The 25,294-nt window shown below is 40.3% G+C and overlaps 1 protein-coding gene across 3 annotated transcripts; it reads left to right on the plus strand.

Moving 5' to 3' along the window:
- dgkaa (diacylglycerol kinase, alpha a) lies at nucleotides 1-24,103 on the plus strand. 3 transcript variants are annotated; one of them, XM_044037996.1, is made up of 25 exons: nucleotides 1-160; nucleotides 268-348; nucleotides 9,324-9,427; nucleotides 9,790-9,866; nucleotides 11,420-11,549; nucleotides 11,725-11,799; nucleotides 11,918-11,967; nucleotides 12,067-12,141; nucleotides 13,004-13,120; nucleotides 14,756-14,873; nucleotides 15,015-15,103; nucleotides 15,242-15,361; nucleotides 16,421-16,519; nucleotides 16,785-16,871; nucleotides 17,635-17,708; nucleotides 17,797-17,871; nucleotides 18,121-18,206; nucleotides 18,303-18,392; nucleotides 18,487-18,647; nucleotides 18,767-18,831; nucleotides 19,284-19,374; nucleotides 19,482-19,668; nucleotides 21,824-21,941; nucleotides 22,110-22,170; nucleotides 22,928-24,103. In XM_044037996.1, the coding sequence occupies exons 3-25, from the start codon at nucleotides 9,352-9,354 to the stop codon at nucleotides 23,006-23,008; spliced, it is 2,202 nt and encodes a 733-aa protein (XP_043893931.1). In that variant the 5' UTR covers nucleotides 1-160; nucleotides 268-348; nucleotides 9,324-9,351; the 3' UTR covers nucleotides 23,009-24,103. The 3 variants fall into 3 exon arrangements, with proteins under 3 accessions (XP_043893931.1, XP_043893928.1, XP_043893930.1); XM_044037993.1 differs by having other exon boundaries at nucleotides 1-348; XM_044037995.1 differs by lacking the exon at nucleotides 268-348.
- The last annotated feature ends 1,191 nt before the right edge of the window (nucleotides 24,104-25,294 follow it).

Consider the following 25,294-nt stretch of genomic DNA (forward strand, 5'->3'; position numbering starts at 1 on the left):
AGCACCGCCTCAGCTCTCTCTCCCTCTCTCTCTCTCCTCTGCGCGGACCTCCTGCCTCCATTTAAAGTTAACGGCCACTTCGCTTCGCGTCTGAACGCAGGATTTCTTCCTCTTCCCCGCGTTTTGTTGACGAGTCACGTGAAGAAGTGTCGACTCAAAGGTAAACATAAACAGTGAGTGGTGGGAGAAGCGGCGGGAGAGGCACGAGGCGGAGAATAATAGCTGCGGGCTTTGACGCATTGATTGAAGTTTGCAGCTCTTGTTCAGCTGCAGAGTCGAGAGGTGGAATCATCACATCGTCGCTGCTGCTGCTGCTGCTGCTGCCGCTGCCAACAACTGCATTAACGCGTAAGGAGCTGCATGTGTGTTGGTGACAGTGTTAAGAGGAGCTGCGGTCCACGGGGCAGAGGGTGTGCGTGCGTGCGTGCGTGTGGCGTGGAATCGTAATGCACGGAGCTCTCTGCCTTCTTCCTTTTTAATCCTCCTAACGTGTGATGGCTGTGAATGTCAGACTGCTGCTGATTGTGCTGCGTCTGCTGCTGCTGCTGATTGTGCTGCTGCTGCTGCTGATTGTGCTGCTGCTGCTGCTGCTTCACTTCACAGCTTCTTCTCTCTGTGTCCATCTGTCACAGCAGAACTATGTAGGGAGCTCCTAAAATAGTTTGGCGTAAAGGTCTTGGACTATATGTTTTACTGAAAGTGGCCAACAGATGGTACAACTGTGTAAGTGTCATGTATATTCAGCACACACAGTTGGTTTGTTTGTTTTCGATCATCATGACCTGGGATTAGAGGTGATGTATGTGGCCCAAAAAAATCAGTCGATATTGGTAATAATTGGGATAAAATGTCAGATAATTCATTTTATAACATGCACTATGTGGGTGTTTTCATGGGGCATACATATGACATCAATACTTATCAAACCTATGTTATATTGATAACATAGAATCATCAATAGAACATAGGAAATTAAAGAACATTATATTATATGTCCAGCTCTGTTGTGTGTGTGACGTAGATCATTGTGAATTGGAAAAAGTCTTAATATTTGTTGTTCACGATTTGCCAGTATACAGTCCTAGTGCCACACAGGAAAGTCTAGGTCCTCACAGTTTACCGTACTCTCTTATACAAGAATCTTGTGTTTCACTCTATATTTGTATGTTTCTGTAACATAAGAACATTCTTTGGTACCAAAAGTAACAGTAACATTAGAGCACCCTCATTTCCTTCATGTATTGTCTAATGTGTAAACGTCATGAAGAAAATGATGTTTATGAATTAAAGAGAGTATGTACAGAAGTCCCACCCCCACATATCTTAATCTACAATACATTGTAGTATTACTTTATACATTGTACATTGTGTACTTGTATTGTTCACCTGGGGAGATTTGTGTTGGACTCGATTTGTGCATAATAATAACAATGCCTTCACAAAAACAACACATGACAGACTAGAACACTCATAATAAACAGCATATACACATATACACACCCGATACACGCTCACTGTGTCATTTGATGAAAATGATGAGAGTGTGTGTGAGCTGGAAAAACAAGTCTTGGTATTTATTTTTGCTCTATTTGTTGCCGGAACTTGCAGTTTCTGCACCGCTTCATTTCCAGTGTTGACGTGTGTGTTTGTCTCTGATCGGCAGGAGATTGTGTCAATCTGCAAGGGTCGAATAATCAATCCTGAGCTCGGGACGATTGTCCCATGGGTAATGTTTACACCACAGAGTGGAGCTTTTTTTGATGATCTGTGTTTTGGCCTGTGGACGTTGGGTCTGGTCTGTGTGTTGTAACTCGTGTGATCTGATCGGAGAATTGTGATCAGAGTCCGCACACTATATAGCATTTCACTTCTCTAAATACAACAGTGTCATCTTTTATTTTACTGTCACTTCCTTTTGTCGTATCGCCACTTAACTTTGCCGTCGTCATACTGGGCGATTATAGTTTGAAAGATGTGACATTCAACGGCTCATTTTTCCCAGCTGTGGACATATCGAGGAGAGACTCTCTCATATGAGACGTGCAAACGCACCATAAATGCGGCGTGTACGACTGCATGCATTACAAGTCTGGGCAGGTTTGAGGTTGTTCTTTTTTTTCTTCTTCTTCTTCTTTTTTTTGAACGCAGCACGGTGTGCTACAACACTGCCTACACACTAAAACAACCTATTATATAAGTCACATTCAAGTCTGGACTCAGGGTGAAAGGCAGTCCTCAGTATGACGCCGTGGAGCCACCGCTACACATTTCAAAGAAATCTCTGATTCATACACTGGGGAATGTCTTTGTCTCACTTTTGTGTTATTTACAGTTCACTTGTATAGCGTGTGGACCTTCCTACTGTAACTGGGGCCTACTCTACTTTGCATGCCACCCAAATCATCAACCATTACTATACAGTGACGCAGAGGACTTTAAAAGTAGCCTCAAATGTGACTGTGTCTTTACTTGAGTCGTTACATGTGTCTGTGTTATCTCCCCACAAAATAATGTGGACAATGACGCGAAGATAAAACTTTGACTGAACTAAAGTGATGATAAACGTTACATCTCCACGGATACAAACGTGGAAAAAGATGAACATTTGCTTTCACACAAAGTGGGCGAGTTTTCTTCTGCTTTCTTCTGCTGCAAAGTGACCTCTTGAGCAAACAGTTCATTTATAGTAAGGGAGTGTTCCCCTGTTCAGGCGGTGAGTCACAGTAGCATCTGCATGTAGAATGCAATTTAGAGTTTGGCCTCTGGTTTTGAAGGCCAGTGCTCACGGCGTGGGAGGAGGAGGAGGAGGAGGCGGAGCTGCAGGGGAAGACTCGCCGGTGACTGACTGGGCTCCCCCTTCTCGGAGCTGGCTGGCTGCCCTGTCCGCCTGTGCCTCCTCCTACCTTGTTAGTCACCCATGGCAGCGTTCTGACGGAGAGAGCAGCCGATGGAGGGAAACACTTTCCACAGCAACTAAGCATGTCCGCTCTCCACCCTGCTGTTAACCTGCTGCAGTCTACGTCAACTCTCTTCAGTCAAGACAGTTCATGTCGTTTCTGTGGGGGGGGAACAGATGCCTGACGACACACGTAGAAGTCGGCTTGTGTTAAAAGAAGCTACGCGGTGTTTTCCAACCACAAAATGACAGAGTCGAAGGCTTTGCACCCTGCAAGTGTTGCAAAACAGCAGATTTCCTTGACACAAGGCGTGGGTGTTATGACAGCTTGCACAAACATTAGCCCTCATGGAAAAAGGTCATCCCCAAGTATACCCTCAAATGATTCTTGTAAAGCGACTGTTTTATGGCTGTTGACATTTGTACATTGAGGCATTGAGGGCTTCTTAATTAAAAACATGGCTTGTGTAAATGCCAACCGAACTAATCCACTTATTTCACAGTGTGTGGTTTTTTTCTTTCTTTCTGTAAAGCAGGTGATTTCTTGGCTTTCGCTTGAGTGGTCGGGAGTAAAAGCGACCGTCAGGGCTGCAGACAGATGGTTTGTCAGTTGTTTGTGGGGGAGTAGATGTTGCTCTCGCAGTTTGTTGCTACTTAAATAAACCACTTTCACATTCAAATTGTCTTTTTCTGAAGAATCGGCAGTGGCAGTGAGTCAGGAGGCTTCAGCTTTTGTTCTTTTCCCCTCAAACGTGGTATTTTTGTGCCGATTACTCGGAGCAAGTCAGTACATCACACTGAATGATTGGGCGGTGACTCACACTTAAAGCTGCAGTGCGTAACGTTTGGTGATTTTTGTTGTTGTGGACGTTATAGGACAAATCCAGACGTTATAGACGTCCCCGGTCTATAATGTAATGTTCTAGTGTACAGTGTTAAGGAAGCCAGTACTTTACCCAAAGTACTGTGACGCCATATTCAAAGACTGCGGCACCAAACACTCTCTCAGTGGACGCCAGTGGAGGAGAATATTTCCATATTCCAGTATAGGCTGAAGTCAAAATGAAAAGGGAGCCACATAGAACAGCGTAGTCTGTGTGGAGATAGCTGTCGCAGTAGCGTAATGAAATGTCACGCGGTGCATTCTTCGATAGACTGTTACGGACTTCGAAAGATGTCGTCACAGAGCGACAACGTCGGGAAAAGTACCGGCTTCATAAACAGTCTTCTACAGAATTCGTCTGTACACTTGCAAAGTTATGGACACTTTGGAATGTTGTTTTGAGCCTTACGGTGGTTTGAAAAATATCAAATGCTCGACGCGATGCTATGCCGCCGTGCGCTGCCGCTTTAGCTCCAGCTAAACATGAAATTTCGCGAAAATCGTCCAATTGACGCGATTGTGACAAAACGTGAGCTCGTTATTATCCAAGAATAGACCTGTAATGTCTGTAACACTGGCTTTTTCATTTGATATTCTGCAGTGTGCGACTAAAAACCACTGTCGAATCAGTTTACACGATCGCTAATTAAGCCTTTCAGCTTTCTCTGTTACGCTGCACACAGGAAGTCACTTCATTTTCTGTCAAGACTGATGGAGGCGGAAGCAACAACAGCAATGTTGTGCGAGCGAACGCACAAGACAGCTGCGACACATTTGGAGTATGTCTGAAAATGTCATAAGTGGCTTCTACTGCTAAAAAAAGAACCCAGACGTTCAGCAACAGCCATGAAACATCTTTCATTTAACCTACAGGCCCTGCACGAGGCCACAGGCAGTTAGTCACACGGGCTGTATTAAGTCTTAAGCCTCAGACATTCCTGAAACCTGCTGAAATATTCATTCAGTAAGCTCATTTAGATGGTGCCGTCGTCGTTGTTTTTCCTCAGAAACTCCGTCCATTACACCATTCCTCTCTTTTCCACTAAGTGCAGGGAATACCTCGCCCTGTGCTCCCATGTTCTTCGCATGCAAATCGTTATCTAATCAGGAAGCAAAGAATCCGTTCCAGATCTTGTTGAAACTAGACAATACGACGACGGTTCTCTCTCAGTCAGAGCCCAAAATAAAGGACTGCGTAAAAAGAACTGAAGTGAAAACACCAATCGGACGTAAAAATGTGTGTGTGTTTTATGTGTAAATATAATTACGGAGTTTATATGTGTTGTGTTTGAAGATGGGAGTCGTGGGCATATTTTTAGAACACACACTTTTAGGCTGTGGTCAGGTGATTAGTGACAGATGGCTGCTCATGAGCGCTGGTTCGTCACTTTGCTGTCGATACAGACGTGGCCCACCTGAACAGCAGCAGAAACACAACTGCTAGGCAACGCTGCTGACCTTTTAAGGGAATTAAGTGAGGACAGCGTGAACCTTTCAGACTCTAAAGAGAGTAAATGGATCATAATCACATGTAAGGAGTGGGTGTATTTCTTTTTTTTTTGCTTTTTTTCCAGATCATTTCATTTCTGTGGGTTTTTTTTTTTCTTTGTCCTTTGATATTTCTTTTTGTCTGATACCATCGCTGGCTGCACTTAAATGTGTGACAAGACCTGCGGACAACAGTGTGAGCAACACATTTACACCGAGGTTCTTTTCATCGAACGGGGTCTTCAGTCCACTTTAGATTTGTGTTTGTGTTGTTGGTGATGGAAAAAGGATTGATATAGGATTCACAGCAGCGTGTAACATTTGGTGAAGGCCTTTCCCATGTCGTAAAACTCACAGATTTTTCCAACTGCATTAATCCTAGTGGAAATTTGCATGTGAAAGTCGTTCGGGAATACGGGTTGAAAATTGGAAGTGGGAGAAAATGAAAAAAACTGTTTCACGTACATGAACGAAAGTTGGTACACATGTTTATCATGTCAGGACGGTCCAAAAAGTAAATGATGACTTTACCATAAGTCCTACAGGAATGCCCCCATCTTGGATGAACGGCCATTTTTTGGCTATTTTGGCGCTTTCTTGTCCTAGACCAGGGGTGTCAAAGTCATTTCGGTTCAGGGGCCACATACAGCACAATTTGATCTCAAGTGGGCCGTACCAGTAAAAATAGTAAAATAATAGCATAATAATCTATGAACAACAAGAACTCCTTTGTTTTACATTTAATGCATGATATTTTTACAAAACATGACATTTCTTGAGAAATATAAGTGCAATTTCAACAATATCATGCGTAAACTTACTATTTACACAGGATCTAAAAAGGCACAAACATATAGTTACAGATATCTGGAAGTGAAAAATATTGTATTTGACATTACGTTTAGATTGTAATCGTAGTGTGACATTTTAACAAATTCATCCTGTGGGCCGGATTGGACCCTCTGGCGGGCCCCGGGCCGTATGTTTGAAACCCCTGTCCTAGACCTTTGGTCAATTTTTATAGTTATTCTGCTTTTTGTTTGAACAGAAACGATGTCACATTATTTGTATATACTGCACCCATCATCTCAAAATTGGCTTTGTGAAGCAATACTATCAGGCCTGAACGAGGGAGCGTTTGTGTGTATACAGAGGCAGTGTAGGGGCGGGCGGGGACAAGAAGCGTTTATCTCGTCAAACAGCAGATTTTGTGAGCGCGTCTTTGTGTTTTCAGTCATGCTCCAACCCGTTCGTCGTCCGCCTTATTAGCATAATGTTGCTGTTGCCTCCGTGTGTCTTGACATAAAACAAATTGCTTCCTGTGTGCAGCGTGGGAATCTTAGTGACACGGGGTCTAAACACTCGACAGTGATTTGATTCTAATGGACTTTCTGCTGCTCAGACAGGTTTTAATATATTCAATATTTTCCATTTTACCCAATCTCCCCTTTTTAAATCTTTAATGACGATCACATTGTTTTCTGAGGAATCTCCACAACCACACGAAACCTGATTGTGAGTCAGCGGGTGTTCCTTAAAGAGCTCGACACGTGTTTGTGCCCACAGGCTTCTGGTGACAGTGAGTGGCCTGTGGCATTTAGACTGTCTGCCATCTACTCTGTCTCATTCTTTTCAACTTGATCGCTCAATAATGCCTTGAGGGATTATGGTCAAGTTTGGTAGAAGTATTCAGCTCAACTCAAGGACACACTGATTGTATTTTGGTGGCTGAAGGTCAAAAGTCATGGTTATGGTGACGTCACATCCGGCGATTTCACAGATTATGTGAAATCGCCGGAACCCCAGCAGAGAATTCTGTCAAATTTGGCACAGATGTTCGCTTGCACTCGTAGATTACAGGATGGCTGAAGTTCAAGGTCATGGTTGTGTCATAAAAACCATTTTTGGCCTCAGGAGCATTAAATATTTTCAAACTTCTGAAACTTTCCACCTTTCCGTACCTGCCTTCTTTTTGCCATTCATATCCATAGAGTGATGAATAATTTAGCATGCAGGCTGTTTTGTTGACTTGCAGAACAGAGAAGTGCAAACGCGTATTTATTATATTCAGGGGTCCATCAGTGCTCCATGGTAATGTGGGTAAAGTGCAGATTGATGGAGAAAGTCTCCACGGCATCGCCTCTTAATGATTATGTCATTTAGACAAAAGCTAATAAGTCTATTGTGATTGATTACACATATCGACAAGCTGTTTGTTTTTTTGTGGGGGCTTTTGAAGGTTTTGAACTGATGTCACTTGCACAATAATATCTCAAGAATCAGCAAGTATATATTATATTATATTATATTATATTATATTATATTATATTATATTATATCATATCATATCATATTATATTATATTATATTATATTATATTATATTATATTATATCATATTATATTATGTTATGTTATGTTATGTTATGTTATATTATATTATATTATATTATATTATATTATATTATGTTATATTATATTATATTATGTTATGTTATATTATATTATATTATATTATAAAAAATGTATTTTTGGCTTCACAGAAGAAGCCCAGTGAGCCGGCTCACATTTGCATAGTAGAAGGTGAATTCAGTTTCTTATTTGCCTATATAAATAACAGTAACACTTTTAGTTTTTCACAGATTTCTAAAATATTGATGTTGTCTCGGACTAATAAATTTGTTAAGCACTGTACATACTGTGGAATCATACAAAGCGCAAGTCGTGACACAAGACTGAGTAAGACAGAAGCATCAAAACCCGTCCGTATTGATTAGAGCTTATCCCAGTGTATTAACCACACTAACAGTATCTGGTAAATGCTTTGCTGACCGTGAAAGGAATGCATTAGCAGAGTGGGGGGAAAAAGCACGTGTGCTGTTTTTCGGCGCTTCTGTTATGAGATCAAATTTCTGACATAATTGCAAAATGTATCGATTCTAATCTTCCACAGACCACCTATAAATTCTGTATGTGCGTATGCACGCGTTCCTTATCACACCATTTTATTGGCCCGCACATTAAACAGGATGCCAGGATAAGACTTTCTCCCCTCCATTATCTGGTCCCACCTATTTCTTTAATGATTAATGAGCTTTGCATTCATCTCAGTTTTCCCATCATTAGTGGATATATCCTGTAGCACTTAGCACTTAAATGTTTCTTTTCCTTTCAAACTTAGTATGTTTCTTTGTGTCAGAACATCAGGCAAAATGCTTCCTATCGTCCCTGTGATGCTTTTATGTGCAGCACACATTTCTCCACGGTGACAAATGTACCTTTCCTTACCCTCCATCATGTTTTTGTTTTTTTGCTTTTGAAGAACCTTCTTTCATAAGGAATTCATGCTGAACAAAAAAAACCAAAACAGCATGCCAGCAGCTCTCATTGCACCAATAATTTGCCTTTCTGTGCCACGTTTAACTTTCATGTTCACGTTTAGCCTCATATGACATCTATGTCTCTTCCTTTTGTTTGAAGGGGACGTCCCTTGAGAGGCCACGCTGGTATTTAGGTCTCTCCGCAAAATATTTGGCATCTTTATAATTAAAGTGTTCTCTCATGCTCTAAACTGAACAGATGTAAACTGTCTCATGTGGGCCACTGGAAATAGAGATTTTGGGTGCAGAGTCCCCTGAGTTGACGTATCGCGGGTTACTTTTAGCCTGACATCTATTCCACCAGAAATGTCCCAGTTTTAAGCAGCAAGTCTCGTGTTCTGGTGATAAGTGAGTGAGGTGTAAAACGAGCACAGTTCATCAGTGTGAAGCCGTGTTTCAGAGCCTCGCACAAGCGAGATCTGGTTTCTAGATTCACGCTGAGAAAAGACTGTGGATTAACGAGCGTGGCCTAAGATTTAAAATGATTCACTCGTGCGTCTGCCAAAGTTTACATGTCGATTGTGAGCTCTGGATTTGTGCAGTAGGGGAATGTAAAGATGCTATCGTATTTGCTTGCAGCCACGCTTTCATGTCTTACAAAGAAGCAAGGCTCCTGTGCACCCACCTTCTCTTTTCTCCACATCTATGTCTCACTGCTTCTCTTTGCCTGTGCACAGGCAGGCAGTTTGTGCAGAAGCAGGCACCATGTCCACCCCCACAAACCCAGAGGTGAAGGAACTGAGCCCTGTCGACTTCATCCAGCTGCAGCAGTACATCGAATGTGAGTACAGACAAGCAGGCGGGCAGCTTTCTCAGCACTTAACTCCCCACCACCTTCACCACCACCACCACCACCACCACCCACACACACTCTCATTTACACTTGCTTATGTTTTATATATGTATGTATGTATATCTATATATATATACATGTATATGTATATGTATACATATATACATATATATATGTATATATATGTAAGAGGCAGCAGTCTGTCACATTCTGTTGTTTTGGAAATTAATCATGCACATGTTTATTCTCCATATGAATCTACAGTATATCTATTGAAACGGTTACATACAGTTAAGGAGTCTGTCCCAAATGTGCATCCCTGTGTGACTCGTGCGTGTCTTTGCCTCCAGACTGCAGCTTGAAGGTGAAAGATGTGCTGAGGGAATTTGATGCAGATGGTCGTCTGGCCCGGCACAGACATGGAGAGGTGAGTGTGTGTGTGTGTGTGTACGTCCACTCCTGCAAAAACTCAGTCACTGTTTTTTTTTTTGTCCTCTGCCACCAGTTTCTGACAGTTAAAGAAGAAAGAAGTTTTTTTTTATACTAATTTCCAGAGCTAAATGTGTTATTGGATCATCAGACAGTACATCTGAGATACATGTCTCATTTCCACAACAATAAATAAATAAAATCAACACCAAAGTCACTTCCTTCAAAGAACATAAAAGCCCTACATCTGTGTCGGTCAAGTTTTATGAGTAAAAGATCTGAAAATATCAAATCAATAAAAAAAAAGGTATGTACAAACACAGAATGGAAGCATCTAGGGCAACAACTAATCATTATTTTCATAATCGATTCATCTTTCGATTATTTTCTCGATTAATCGAGTACTTTTGGTCCATAAAATGTTGAAAAATGTTGATCTGTGTTTCCCAAACCTGGAAATGATGATATTCTTGAATGTCTTCTTTTGTCCACAATCCAAAATGATTCAATTTAAATGATTTCTTTGAAAATATTCACATTTAAGAAGCTGAAAAATTAGAACGCTTTTTTTATTTATTGAAAAAACACTCAAACCGATTCATCGATTATCAAAATAGTTGATGATTATTCGATTCATCGATTCGTAATTGAATAATCCCTAGAACCCTAGAAGCATTATCATGATTTCAAGATTATTCTTCATTTGTCCATTTGCCCTTTACTTGAGAAATGAGCATGGGGTCTATGTTTGTTGCTTGGTTATTAATTATCCTGCGCTGATTAATTGGATTCAAACGCATTGATCATGTTGATTAACCTGTCGAGAAATATCTTGTGCTGCAAATGTAAATTACCCTCCTCGGGTTTAGCCCACGCAGTAAAGCCCCGCTGAACAGTGGAACGCAGAGTGTGAGCTCAGACGTGATAGAATAGGTAGAATATTCTGTCCCGTACGTCAGTGTCTGACATGGGCTAACTCATTTGTGCAGGAAGCAGACGCAGCAATATCTGACGGATCATTTGGCTGCATACAGTTTAATTGGATAATTGCGAGGAAACATTGGTTTTTATAGTGGATAAAAATGCAAATGCTTTCCTGAAGCACCAGTTAATATCTCGCACGGAATGATGAGTCTTCATTGTTCATCTTACTGCGTGCAGATTAACGACGCCGTGTCACTGGTTGCTTTTCCCTCATTCTTTTCTTTCCTGCCTCACAGTGAGATTATTTATTACTGGGGCAGCCCTGCAGGGTTATATCAACCACGGAAATAGATTATGTCAACACGAAATGGGTTTGTGTTTCACTATTATCGAGCCCCGCGGCATGTGGTCATGTGAGAAACGGGCCGGACAGATGGCCCACAAAGTTTGCATCATGTAATATGTAATTATCAGGGGAGAGTCCTGCCGCCAACTCGGATTTTGTAGGACGCCATCGTCCTTCACTTATTTTCTCAAGAGATACGAGACACACACACACACACACACACGTCACTTTCCAACTCTCACAAACAAAATGTCTCCCCCATTCATTCTTCCATTCACCAGTGCATCAATGAAGAAGGCTTCCGTCTCTTCCTGAAGACTTATTTAGAAGTGGAGGACTTCCCCGTGGATCTCTGCCAGCGACTCTTCCGCTCCTTCCAAAACTCTGAAGCTGCCCAAGAAGACACCACCAGTGAGATTATGCACCATCAACACGACACGCTGTCTTCACACGCCGCGTTGCAGCACATCCTTATCAATTCACACCATGGCCCATTTGGCATACATTCATCCATTCATCACTGGTTATGCAGATTTGGTGACAGGAGTGTTCACAGCTCTGTGTCTGTTCTCTGCGTCTCCTGTAGAGGAGGTTTTCCTGAAGGATGTTTCGTGTTACTTCTCTCTGCTGGAGGACGGCCAACCCCGGGACAAGCTGGAGTGTGAGTGGCTTGTTTCTCTTCTGTCCACAGTGTAATGTGAGCGATGACTGCAGGTCCACAACTTCCACTTTCATTTCCCCCCGTCTCTCTCTCTCTCTGTCTCCCTCTTTCTCTTTAGTTGCTTTCAAGCTCTATGACAGAGATGGCAATGGAGTCCTTGACAGCTCTGTAAGTTGTATTTTCTCTCATTCTCTCGTTTGGAAAATAATCTTTTACGTCCCATAGAAGTGAATGTGATTTTTATGGTTGTTATCGCTTTTCTGTCAGGAAGTGGACCGGATTATAGCTCAGATGATGCACGCCGCGGACTACCTGGGCTGGGATGTGTCAGAGTTGAGGCCAGTAAGTCCCACAATGCATCACTCCCAGAAACACATGAATACACTTTACTCTCAGCAGTCACATTAAATGTATTATTTGCATGAAATATCCGTAATGACGTTGTGTGTATATGGCACCACTTGTTACTCATTTGATGGGGTCAGTAAAATGAAGTTTTAATGTCCCTAATCATTCCCACACATGTGAATTGTTATAAAACATAATGAGTCACTATGTTTATATGACAATAAAATGTATGTAAACATGTTCACCCAACTGAGATGGATTTTGATAGATGTTCTCAAGGTAGTGTGATCAGGAGTTGAGCTACTACTGCATGGATACGTTCAGCTGGAGCACAGTCAGACTCCAGCAGGCCCATGTGCCACGGTTCATAATCCCATGACTTAAACCTGGGAACTAATGGAAGAAGCTGGTGCACAGAAGTAGAAGACAACAGCGTCAAAAAAAAATTTCTAAGTGATAGGTTGGTAGGAAGACTTTAAATGGCAGAGGCGAAAACACACTTAGTTCAAAAAGAATCCATCAGCTTCTGGAGCTCTGATGTGAGACTGCAGGTTGTAACAAACAGAGGACTCCTTCACTCTCCCCTCCCATTGTACCAATCGTACCAGGGAACGATTGTGGCTTTTAGAAATTTCATTCTTTTCCTTTCTTTCTTCAAAATGCATTCTCTGGCTGACACTTCAAGATAGAGTTCTCCATAAAGCGAGGCCCTTGCTAAAGTCCAGATAAAAGCCTTATTCCACAGCTATAAAATGTGTATTTCTTAAAAGGATTATACGCTTATACAAACATACTTATGCACATTCTATTCAATTCCTCTAATTGTGACAGTAACAAGCAAATATCATTTTATCAGGTGTTGAAGGACATGATGAGAGCAATCGATGCTGACAGCAGCGACACGGTGTCTCTGGACGAGTGGGTGGAGGGAGGCATGAACAACGTCCCCCTGCTGGTCTTGCTGGGTCTAAAGGTGCTTCGTCTTTTTTTTTGTTAAGTGTTGACTGCTTAAGCCCCGGCCAGGATGTGCCACATTTCATTTTAAAAGCAGGTATCTGTGGCCACGTAGTAAAAGTCACATTTACTGCTCTTGTGAAATCCGTCAGGCGTGTCTCCACTCTGTCCTCTGCCACCTCAGCTCCTGTGCTTTTTGCCGACTCAGTGTTACAGGGCGTGGTGATTGTCCTCTCTCATTCGCATGAGACCTCTGCTCCATAGTGTTGACTCTTCTCAGGCCAACAGTGTTTGGCTGAAGGAATGAATCATTAAACTATAATACGAACATAGTTTATGTGATACAAATCAAAAGTGCTCAGTTTTGTGTCATAGCTGCTGTAGTATGTACAAAGCCACTTTCTGTTTGGCTGCAGCTCACTGGGGTGTTTTTTTAAAACCATGAGCTGGACTCTGTCACTGGGTTTGGCCTCCACAACAATGCCGGGGACTTCCCCTCAACCTATTTCTAGCCACCAATAGACATTTGAAGGCCACAGCGCATAGATGCAGCCCCTTCACAGTTGCCGAAACCTATGCCTCATACAGAAAAATTAGGCTGATTCACCACGTCGGGATAGAAAAAAAAGAAAGACAATGCAGTTTGTGATCTGGTTCAGCGCGCCGGTTGCTGTGCAAACAGATTGATCTTGTGTTGAGAACCTAGAGATTACAGTGTTGATTTTTGAATATCCATGGGGCTGTGCGGTGTGTCAGTATACGTGTAGCCTCGACACGCCGCATAATCAGCAGTCTCTTTAAGGCAAGGTTAGTCATGAGTGGGTGTGCAAAACTGTGAAATACAAGGTTTCATCGCAGCACGTCTATGGAAACATTTATGGGTTTTGCGAAGTCCAACTTTGGGGCCTTTGCGTAATGTATGTGGAGACATAGGTCTATTATTGTTTGTTTATGTAGAGAACAAGCTGCGGAAAGCACAAAGATCCTTATAATTTGAGGGGATTTAGAATGCTTCAACAGGGTCCTACGCTGACGTGAAAGAGCTTATAAAAAGCTAATAGAGCATATAGCAATTCACTTTCTCCAACAAATATGGTGAGAAATAAAGCTGTACAAATACATCCACAAAGAGCAGAGAGGCAGTCACTTACACGTTACTCAGTAGTGTATCATTGTAATAATATTACTTTAACCAGTGAGCTTGAGTCACTATGTTACAGTGCGCTGTTTGTCCTTGAGAGGCTATCTTATCATGACATGTATTCACGGCAGGTCACATCAGAAGGAATATGCAGTAAAAGTCGAGGAGACAGATTTATTGCAGTGTTGCAGTTTTTTTGTTATATAAATATATAAATAAACTGGATTTAAAGTTCCAAAAGACATCACTTGTTAAATTAAAGTAATATAGTAACATAACACGTAATCTATCTTATTACTTTCGATACTAAGGGAATAAGTAAAGCGATATTATTGCACTAATTAGCACTATTTCCAAATTAAAAGGAGGAAAAGTTTAAATTGTTATTATCCAAATTTGAACAAAAGAAGCATAATAATGTAAGACAAAAACAATGTAGTTTATTTGCACTATCACATATAATAGATCTTATTGCGTCTTCTCTAATTGCCATGTTTGATGATCAACAAGCAGATGACGCAGAAGGACGGGCAGCATCTGTGGAGGATGAAACACTTCAACAAGCCCGTTTACTGCAACGTGTGTCAGAGTTTGCTGCTGGGTCTGAGGAAGCAAGGGCTGTGCTGCACCTGTGAGTATGCGATCTCACCAGAGGAGGGCGGCACTGGTGTCAAAACTGAGGAATATTACAATATATATATACATATATATATATATATATATGTATATATTCACACCAACATCATAGCTGGATCATGTGTGTGTGTTACAGGCTGCAAATACACAGTCCACGGACGCTGTGCTAACAAGAACCCGGCCCCTTGCACTAGAACGTATGTGAAGTCAAAGAAAGAAACAGGGGTATGCCAGCGTCGCCATGACAACGTTTACACTGACACTCACAGTCTAAATTAGAACTCCCCTCTTCTCTCTTTTTTTTTTTTTGTCATACGAACGTGGTCATCTGTGGATTCTTAAAACATTCATCCCACATTTCAGGTTCCAGCACACGAATGGGTGAGTGGGAACTGTGACTCGAGGAAGTGTGAAAAATGCCAGAAGAAGATCAAGAGCTACCAAGGCTTAACGGGCAAACACTGCGTGTGGTGCCACACGATGGTGAGGACACGTCTTAACGTGTGACTGTTCTTTCAGGAGTTATATACACTTCTGTTATGTACACCGAACACCTCTTTTAATGCGGCTGCAGCCTGTTCCTTCAAGCTGTAACATGTTGTACATTCAGAGATGATCTTCTGCATACCTTAGTTGGAATGAATATCTGTTGCTTTATCTGAAGTGAGGTCTGGAAGTTGTCTCCTGTGTTAATCTTCTCTAATAGAACAATTGGGTGGCAAGAGGCACAGATCTTATTTCAGTTACATGTGCTTTTAAACCAGTCTGGTCATTCTCCTCTGACCTCTGACCTCTGACAGTCATTTTGTCACACAGAAACTGCCACTCACTTGATATTTTCTTCTTTTCTTCCCAGGCCATTCAATATAAACCCAAGAGACATTTGTGTATGAAAATCCCAGTAGCCTGCCTGATAGATATTATACATTATTATATATTCAACTAATACTAATTCATTTTTAAAGATTTTAACCCTTTAAATGGCAGGTTTTTGGCTAGTTATTTAGCTGATAGATAGATAGATGGATGGATGGATAGATAGCTAGATAGATAGATAGATAGAAACAGAATAGTTTGGAGAAAGTAGAGGAAGAATCAAATACATCTTGCCACCTCTACTACATCTACAAGTAGTAGAGGTGGCTTATATATATATGTATATATATATATATATACATATATATATATATATATATATATATATACATATATGTATATATATATACACCCATATGTATGTACAGATATATATAGATATATAATATTGACAACAGAGATATTTGTGATTTCTTTAAGTCATGTATAATAATGTATATTTTAAAGTGCATGCAATACATAGATATATATGTACACATATGTAGTATACAGTAGCTACCTCTACTACTATGATGTCGTTGATGCTTCCTCTACTTTCTCCTAACCATCCTGTTTCTTTCCACTGTAACCGACTGACATAATTGAAATGCAAATAACGTGATGCAAAAGACAAATATAGATCCGTCCACGATGTTTATGTAACTCGCCACTGTTTGTGTTTCCCAGCGTCATGATGAATGTGCCGACCAGGAGCCATCGGAGTGTTTCTGTGGGCCGCTCAGAGACCATATCCTGCCTCCGTGGGCCATATATCCTATTATAAAGGTACAGAATCATCCTCAGGCGTAACTCAAGAACATGCACGCTACAAACAATGCACGTTGCACCGACGCTGCGCAGAAACATAACATAACATCAGCCCACGGCTGTTTCTCGCTGTTTGTAAACTGGTCTCACCTGCTTGGCACTTTGACAGTTACACTGTGTTGAGTTTTCTTTGTTGTTGTTGTTCTTGGGAAGTAAGAAAGGCGACTACAGTCGATGTTGTGTATTTATTTACTCCATACCTTTTTGCTTTCCTTGTCTGAAGGAGAGACCAAACAATGTGAAGAACGGCTGCTCGAGTTCAACAGATGACAGTGAGCTGAATACGACTCCTGATGGACAAGTGCTCCAGGTATTATTCTATACCTCATGCAGGCTCATTGTTTATGAAGTGTGAAGATTTTATGTACACATGCCATGATTTGAAAAAAGAAATACACTAAACTCAGCATATGTGCTTATTTGTTTGATAGCTTATCCTCAGCCTGGGTGATTTCAACAAATATAAGAAAAAAAAAAAGAAAAATGCAAATAAGCCGATATAATTATCAACATGAACGTCAGACAAATATCTAAACAAAAAATAAGTTGGGGGAAAAAAACAGCAACACTAAATTTTAGGGATTTTGTTTGTTGCGTGTTTGTGAGTATGGTGTGCATTTTGGTAAGATTATGTATTTTTATTTTATTTTGTTATTACCAGCTCAGCTTCTACAGTAAGGCCAAAATACACTGTGTACTGTCACACATGAGTCTCACATTAAGTTCGAACTGTAATCTATCTCTCCAGATAGCTAGCTAAATAGCTAGCTAGCTAGCTAGCTAACATGGTGGCATCATGACAAAGGGTTTTTAAAGGGTTAAAATCTTTAAAAATTAATTGGTATTAGTAGAATATATAAAAATGTATAATACTTTTGTAAAAATGCACGTTTTATTGTGTGACTAATATTAGAACCGGCACGACATGAGCAGAAAACAACAATCATTTGTTTAACAGAGAAACATTTCACTCATTTGAGGTAATACATTCAAAGTGTCAATATTGTATTGACGTTATTGTTTTATCATTATATTATAACATGTTATATCATGTTTCATGTGTCATTCAACAGATCAGCGCTGTGCCAAACACACATCCTCTTCTAGTGTTTGTGAATCCAAAAAGTGGCGGCAAGCAGGGAGAAAGGTGAGTCCAGGAAAAGGACGTTTGTGTAAAAGTACCCGTCTAATACACACACGTGACTTCTTTTACTCTGTTTCTTTCTGCATTTCAGAGTCCTGCGTAAATTTCAGTATCTACTGAATCCACGGCAGGTGTACAACCTGTCAAACGGTGGACCTGGACCTGGGTGAGTAATCCATGCAGATTATACAGTATATACACTGATACAGGTTATTTTCAGGGTAAAATGATGTGCTGTCACCACCAGTAAAGAGATTTATGTCATAAGGTGTTTCCTAGTTAAATAAAGTTTATATAAATAAGATGAATTTGTATATATTTAATTCAAAATACAAATTATATTTAATTTCAGAACCGCTTTAACCTAAATATTTCAGCCTTGTATCATGTGCTGTTCTTCTATTTGTCCTTTCAGGCTGAGTTTCTTCAGAAATCTGCAGGATTTCAGGATCTTGGTGTGCGGGGGAGACGGCACAGTTGGCTGGATTCTGGACGCAATAGGTGAGATTTCTGGGTCACGCTCAATTAAACGCATCCTTGTGCAAACCTTTACTGATGCATTTTTATTGCTTTTCTCAACAACAAAAAAACAAACAGACAAAGCCAATCTGCTGATCCGTCCGCCTGTCGCTGTGCTTCCTCTGGGCACAGGAAATGACCTTGCACGGTGTCTGCGATGGGGAGGAGGTGGGAAAGTGTTTTTCCCCTTGCGGTTCATTTAAAATCATGATGCATATGCTGACGTGTGAGTGTTTTTCACACGTTGTTTTTGGACCGGCAGGTTACGACGGCGAGGATTTGACCCGTATTCTTCGGGACATCGAGGGCAGCACTCAGGTGCTGATGGACCGCTGGAGTGTGCAGGTCATCACGGATGAGAATGAGGAGAAAGGCGACCCGGTGCCATATGAAATCATCAACAACTACTTCTCTATTGGAGTTGTGAGTTTCTCAGAACTACATCATACAAAAAAGGGGAAGTGGGTTTTTTTTTTTGTTTGTTTTTTTAGTTCTGTGTTTTGAAAATTGCCTTGTTGTGCTATGTTGTGTTGTGTTGACAGGATGCTTCCATCGCTCATCGCTTTCACACAATGAGGGAGAGACATCCACAGAAATTCAACAGCAGGTATGCATTTCAGTCCAGTGGAAATACTTTGAGTTTCTAGGGCATGGATTTGTTCTGCCTCCCTTTGTATCACCTGTTTCCTTTATTCTCACTGCATTTCCCTTACAAAACTCCACATAATGCTATAATTTGCTATTTCTTTCATGTTTTTATTGTTACTGGTGTTGTTGTTACGTCTCCTAAACCAACTCCTGCCATTATTTTAAACTTTTAACAACCCAAGATGCAATATTTGAGCATCCATAGAACCTTTCAAGCATTGTACTTATTCACTTTCACTTTAGTCTCTTTTTTTTCCCCCGCTGCTCACAGTGACTGTTATTTAAAAGCAAACGAAGGATGAATGCACGCAGGCAGCAGGTGTTTGTGGCAGCAGATGTTGTTTCCTGACTCCTCCTCTTAAAGAGTGGTGTTTGATGAAAATAACATTTTATACTTCTTTATGAGTGCAGGATGAAGAACAAGCTGTGGTATTTTGAATTTGCCACTTCAGAAACCATCTCCGCTTCCTGCAAGAAGCTGAATGAAAGTCTAACGATCGAGGTGAGGACACAGCAGCAGCAGCAGAGCCAGAGTTTGAACTGTTTCCACATCCACACTGTGTGTGTGTGTGTGTGCTGATGCTTCACTTGGCTGCTCCTTCCCCTCAGTGCTGCGGTACTCCACTGGACCTCAGCAGCCTTTCTCTCGAAGGGGTTGCTGTACTCAACATTCCCAGCATGCACGGCGGCTCCAACCTCTGGGGTGAAACCAAGAGAGGGGACGCGAAGGGCGCGACGAGTCAGGAAGAGCCTGAGGTGATCATCGACCCAGAAATCCTGAAAGTGACCTCACAAGGTAAAGTGCTCAGTAATGCAGATTCATCTTAACGCTGCCATCTTTCAGCTCAGTGTTTCAGTTTTCTCACTCTGCTCTCAGTGTTCTTGATTTCCAGCTGCATCAGACTGGTATTTTATTAGCAACAAGGCCAAAATAACACAAATAAATGCTGCTGTTGCTCCTTGTCACGTTCAATCAATTACTGCAGCTTTAATCCTGGACCACACTAGAGGATTTTCAAATGCTGAGAAAGCGCAGACTACTGTCGACGATCCAGTCAAGACACAGACCCACACACTTGGTGTTTAATCAAACCATTTCAGGGAGGAGATTCCGGGGATTTTGGGATCTCACAGAAACTTGTGTGATTTAACGTGACTTCAGAATATAAACAGACATGGAGGCGTCATCATTTAATAGCTGTTGTGTGCGCAAGACGGAGAAGACAGAATCAACTTGGCTTGTACAAAAAATGGTGTCTGTTAATCCCTCACACAACAGGATAATTTGGCCAGATAATATGTTCAAATCTAAAATCAGAAGACACCCACAATTAAAGGGGTCAGATCGGGACTGAAATCTGGACAATTATCCTCTAGTGTGGGGCAGACTTTATTCTAAGAAGATAATTCTGCATACCATTTAAAAGTCCAGTGTAGAATTAGTGACATCTAGTGGTGAAAGTGCAGATTGCAACAAATGGAGGATTCCTCCACTCACCCCTCTTTTTCCCAAGTAACAGGGAACTACGGTGGCCCTCGCATACCAGAAAGGATGTCGTGAAATGCAAGCTCTTGATGTTTTTTATCCATTTGGGCTGCTGTAGAATCATGGCAGCACATGACAGCTGCCTCTGTAAAGCAGGTCCCTTATCTAAAACATATAGTAAAAGGTTATACAATACAAATATTTTTTTATTGTAAAGAGATTATACACATATACAAACATACTACTAATGGGTAGTATATTGAATTTATGCTAATTAACCCACCTAAATGTTACACACTGGACCTTTAAAGAGCAGAAAAAAAACCCGAAAAAAACCTGGTGGAGCTCTGGTCTGGGTTTGGTTTGGTTTTACACAATGACACAAACTTAGTGTGACAGTGGGGTTGTGTGGGCCAAAGAGGAAACAATTAACTTAAGTAGCAGATCTGAATAACTGGTTGGAACTTCCTTTATCATTGTGAAAAAGGGCGATTTTTGACTTTTCTTCCAGAAATGATGCATGACAGCATCATAAGGAACGGGCAAATAAATCAATTATATGGAAAGTGGTTGTATTTATGAACAGGTAAATGTAGGTGCAGGTCACCATAATGATTTGGATCTTTGTGTTGAGCACTTTGTATGAAGTTTATGTGTTTTTATGAGGCATTTGAGACTGCAGTAACTGAGAGCAGCTTATTAGCAAACACCTCCCTATTTATTCATGTGGCAGACACAGAGCTCCATTATCGTTATTTTTGGGTCCATTTGATTGATATAGGGCCCATGTTTGCTCTCCTTTTAGGTCTGTTTTTAGCCTTTTAGCAAACAATCTGGTTGTGTAGGTGCTGAACGCTCCACTATGTTCACCAGTGTGTCTCTGTGTTGATGCCAGCCTCTTTAAATGATTTGTGCCACTACTGTATTTTTCACTTGACTTGATTCTATTGAATATTAATATTTAAGTCAATTTTATATAATATTACTTAAGTAAAAGTAATTTTCTAATGTAAAATGTACTTAAGTTTTAGAAGCAGTAGTTGGGCGAGTTGTCTTTCAACTGGAAGGTTATGGGTTCAATTCCTCGCTCTGCTAGTCTGCTAGTAGTAACAAGTAACAAAGATAGTTAGAGGAAATGTAGTGGATTACAAGTAGAAGTTGCTATTATAGCAATTAAGTAAAGTACAGATACGTGAATTTTGTACAGTAGCGGTTGTTACACTACAACACTGTCCTGACCTATACACACCTAACACATTCTACTCCACAGTAATCATTTAAAATGTGTTATTCAACTGAAAATGAAAACAATTATGTAAAAATGACCATTCCCCCTGATATCGAATCATATCCCAGTCAAAGCAATCACAATTAGGTATTTATTCAAAATGCTTCAGCCCTACTTGATTCCTATTGTGACACAGAATAACCTTCATGTCTCTGAACTGAAATGTGTTCTTGTCAGATCTCAGCGACCGTCGTCTAGAAGTGGTCGGCCTTGAAGGAGCCATGGAGATGGGACAGATTTACACAGGTCTCAAGAGCGCGGTGAGGCTCGCCAAGACGTCACAGATCACCATCAGGTGAGACGTGTTCAGACGTGTCAAGTCTGTCAGCAGCATACGTGATGACGACTGACCCTCGGCTCGGTCGTTACATGACAATAAATATGCATGCTGCTGCATCTTCTATTGGTATTTTAATGACATGTGTGAGTCATTGATTTTGTTTACCTCTTGTTGATCCCTCAGGACAAAGAAAGCATTACCAATGCAGATAGATGGAGAGCCGTGGATGCAGCCTCCCTGCACGGTAAATAACAACACTTGACATTATGTAAATAAATAGACTCTGACCAGTATGGATTTTTATTTCATCATATACTGATAAATATAAACATCTAAACATAAATAAGTTCATCTTTATTTATCAGGGACAATGCAGTGAGACATAGTGGACATAAAGTGCATCTGATGTCGTGCACATATAGAATATATTTATAGTTTGCAACTCCTGTCCCTGGCTGGACTTTTCATACTCATATGTGCAGTAAAAATGACAATAATATAAGACGGTATAAACACCAATAGATAACTTCATAACAGTCTGACCTTAAATTTAAAAGTGGGTATAATGTTGTTTTGTTGTCAGCCAGTTGACATACAGATATTGACACAATGTCAAACAGACATAAGTGTTTTTTTTTCTCCATTTTGTTTTTGTTTTATTCTATTAATTAAAATATAGGAACAACCGCCTTTTTCTGCATGGAGTTTGCATGTTCTCCCCGTGTGTGAAACATGCAGATTTAGGAATTAGGCAAATGGAACACTTAATGCGAGAGTGAATGGTTGTTTGTCTCTCTGTGTGGCCCTGTGATGGGCGATCTGTTCAGACTGACCCCCCTCCCTCCCAGACCCCCACCCCCAACCCTCATGTGGGGAAAATAAAAAAACAAACACTTAACCACTGACCCTGACCAGACATTAAACATTACAATAACGTTAATGACATCTGATTTGATTACTGTACAAATGACCCCACGTTGTGTTTCATATTTCCTCCTCAGATTCACATCACCCACAAGAATCAAGCCTGCATGTTAATGGCCCCTCAGGCCAAAGCCACTGGTTTTTTCAACTACAAGTAACACAAACTGACTGACTGACTACCTGCTCGTGTTCATTGTAAATAAAAAGGACCGACTCTTTTGTAAAAGTATAACAAATCAACTTGAATGTGGATGTTAAATAATAATGTAAAATAATCACAACGCAACTCCGTAACTTATAAACAAAGCATGCCACTGTGTAGGAATTACAAACCCGTGTGGTTCGACCAAATTTACCTAAGTGTTTTTATTAATAATACTCGACACTGTCGCCGCTTCCGTCTCAAGGCTTTAACAGTCTGTGGAAAAGCTGCTCTGTCAGGAACTTTAAAAGCAGGGTTCAAGTAAAGTAAAGTAAAGTAAAGTGAATGTCATGCTCAAAGCGGAGTGTTCAGCTTCATGTGCCTTTTTACAGTCTGGTTTTTTGGGGGGGGTTATGGCTTAGGTAGAAGATTCACAGAGCACTGTGAATGCATGCACTTTGGGCATGAGCCCACGTAATATTGTTGTTGTTTTTTCCTTGCTGTGGCTGTAAAGATGCTGTGATGCTGAGATACGACTGTGTACAGTACGTTCCCGTCAATTTAGCACCGAGACTGAAGGATTTAGACAAGATTATATTTCAGAATGTGGCTGAAGTAATTTGAACCTTTCTTTTTTTTGTCTGTGTCATACTTTTCACGAGATACTTGAAAGTGACTCAGGAACAGTTACAGCTCTGCTGTTCCTCTGTGTGTGTGTGTGTGTGTGTGTGTGTGTGTGGTAGTGTATACATGTGTATGTGTATGTTTATGTGTGAGCTTTTGTGAGGACCAGTTTATTTTTTTCAGATTTTATGGAGTGAGGACTTTTTGTCAGCACAATTTCAAAAGGGCTGTTTGAGGATTAAGATGTGGTTTTGGATTTTAACTGAGAAATTCTATGTGTGTGGGTGTGTGTGCGTGTGTGTGCTGATGAGCAAAGAAAGTTAACACATTCATTTCTAACTTGTAAATTGTGGTAATTTCCATTCTAACATATTAAATCCTTATTTAAATGCTTCACCAATCACATCATTTCAGTATATTGAGAGTTTCTGAATGTAATATGAAATAACACTGTATAAAGATTTTAATAAACTATTTGAGCTCCAGAGCTTCTGTTAACTCATTTACCTTCACTTATGGTAGGTGTTTTTTTTGTTCTACCACAAGAGGGCGCCATTCATCTACTTGTTATTCCTAAGTCCTAGATGTCTGCAACATGTTACTGTTGTTATTGTCTTCACTGCCTGTCTCTCAGAATTTATTTGTCACTGTGCAACTAACTCTAGATCTTGTTTTTCTGTGTAATAATTTATAATTTAAACTTTGAGTTCATGGTTGATCTGCCAGTAACAAATGCTGAGATCGATAATGCTTTCAATTGATGGCACATGTTTGGAAGGTCTGAGTTACTGTTTGTATGTGGAGTAAGCCACTGCTGTTAAGTGCTCTGGATCATTTGTGCAACATGACAGACAGCTCTGTTTCTTCAGTGAGGCCACGTCACGACGTGTTTCATGACATCTGTCACAATTTCACAAAGCACACAGCCCCATGTTGTCATGTCAAAATTATTACGTTTACAGTCACATGAAATAGAGAAAAGCAGAAAATCCTCACTTCTAAAAGATGTACTTTGATGCATATATATGTATATATGTGTATACATGTATATATATATATATATATATATATATATATATACACATATATATTATATATTATAATAATATAATGTAATAATAAGTATTATAATATGTACTTATTGACAAGGGAGGTAGGGTATAATGGAGGCCTGTTTGTGTGTGTGTATAATGTGAATATGTCAAAATAGTACAACTATTTATATAAACAGAAAAACAATTTAAATTAAGTTATAAAAATGTCCTTAAAGTCATACTTGAGTAGTATAAGTATCTTACCACTTTTTTTTTATAATATTACTTAAGTTAAAGTATATGACATTTACTGTATTTAAGTATCAAAAGTCAATATAAAATGTCATTCAGTTTTAAAGTAAACGTTTTAAATGTTGAATTGTGTGAATGGGTGAAAACTGTAGTGTAAAGCAGCTCATGAAGACTAGAAAAGCTCTATATAAATACAGACCATAATACCAACTCTTCTTCTTCTGATTTTATTTGATAGTAAGAGTAACAAAGTTATTGGACATGTAGTGGAGTAAAAGTAAAAATAAGTAACATAGAACATATACGTGAATGTTGTACGTACAGTAACAATGTATTATTTGTACTTCGTTACATTACAACACAGAGTAAAAGTCACTCTTCTTGAAACTAAA

This window comes from Solea senegalensis, linkage group LG11 (assembly GCF_019176455.1).
Source record: "Solea senegalensis isolate Sse05_10M linkage group LG11, IFAPA_SoseM_1, whole genome shotgun sequence".
In the NCBI taxonomy this organism is placed as follows: domain Eukaryota; kingdom Metazoa; phylum Chordata; class Actinopteri; order Pleuronectiformes; family Soleidae; genus Solea; species Solea senegalensis.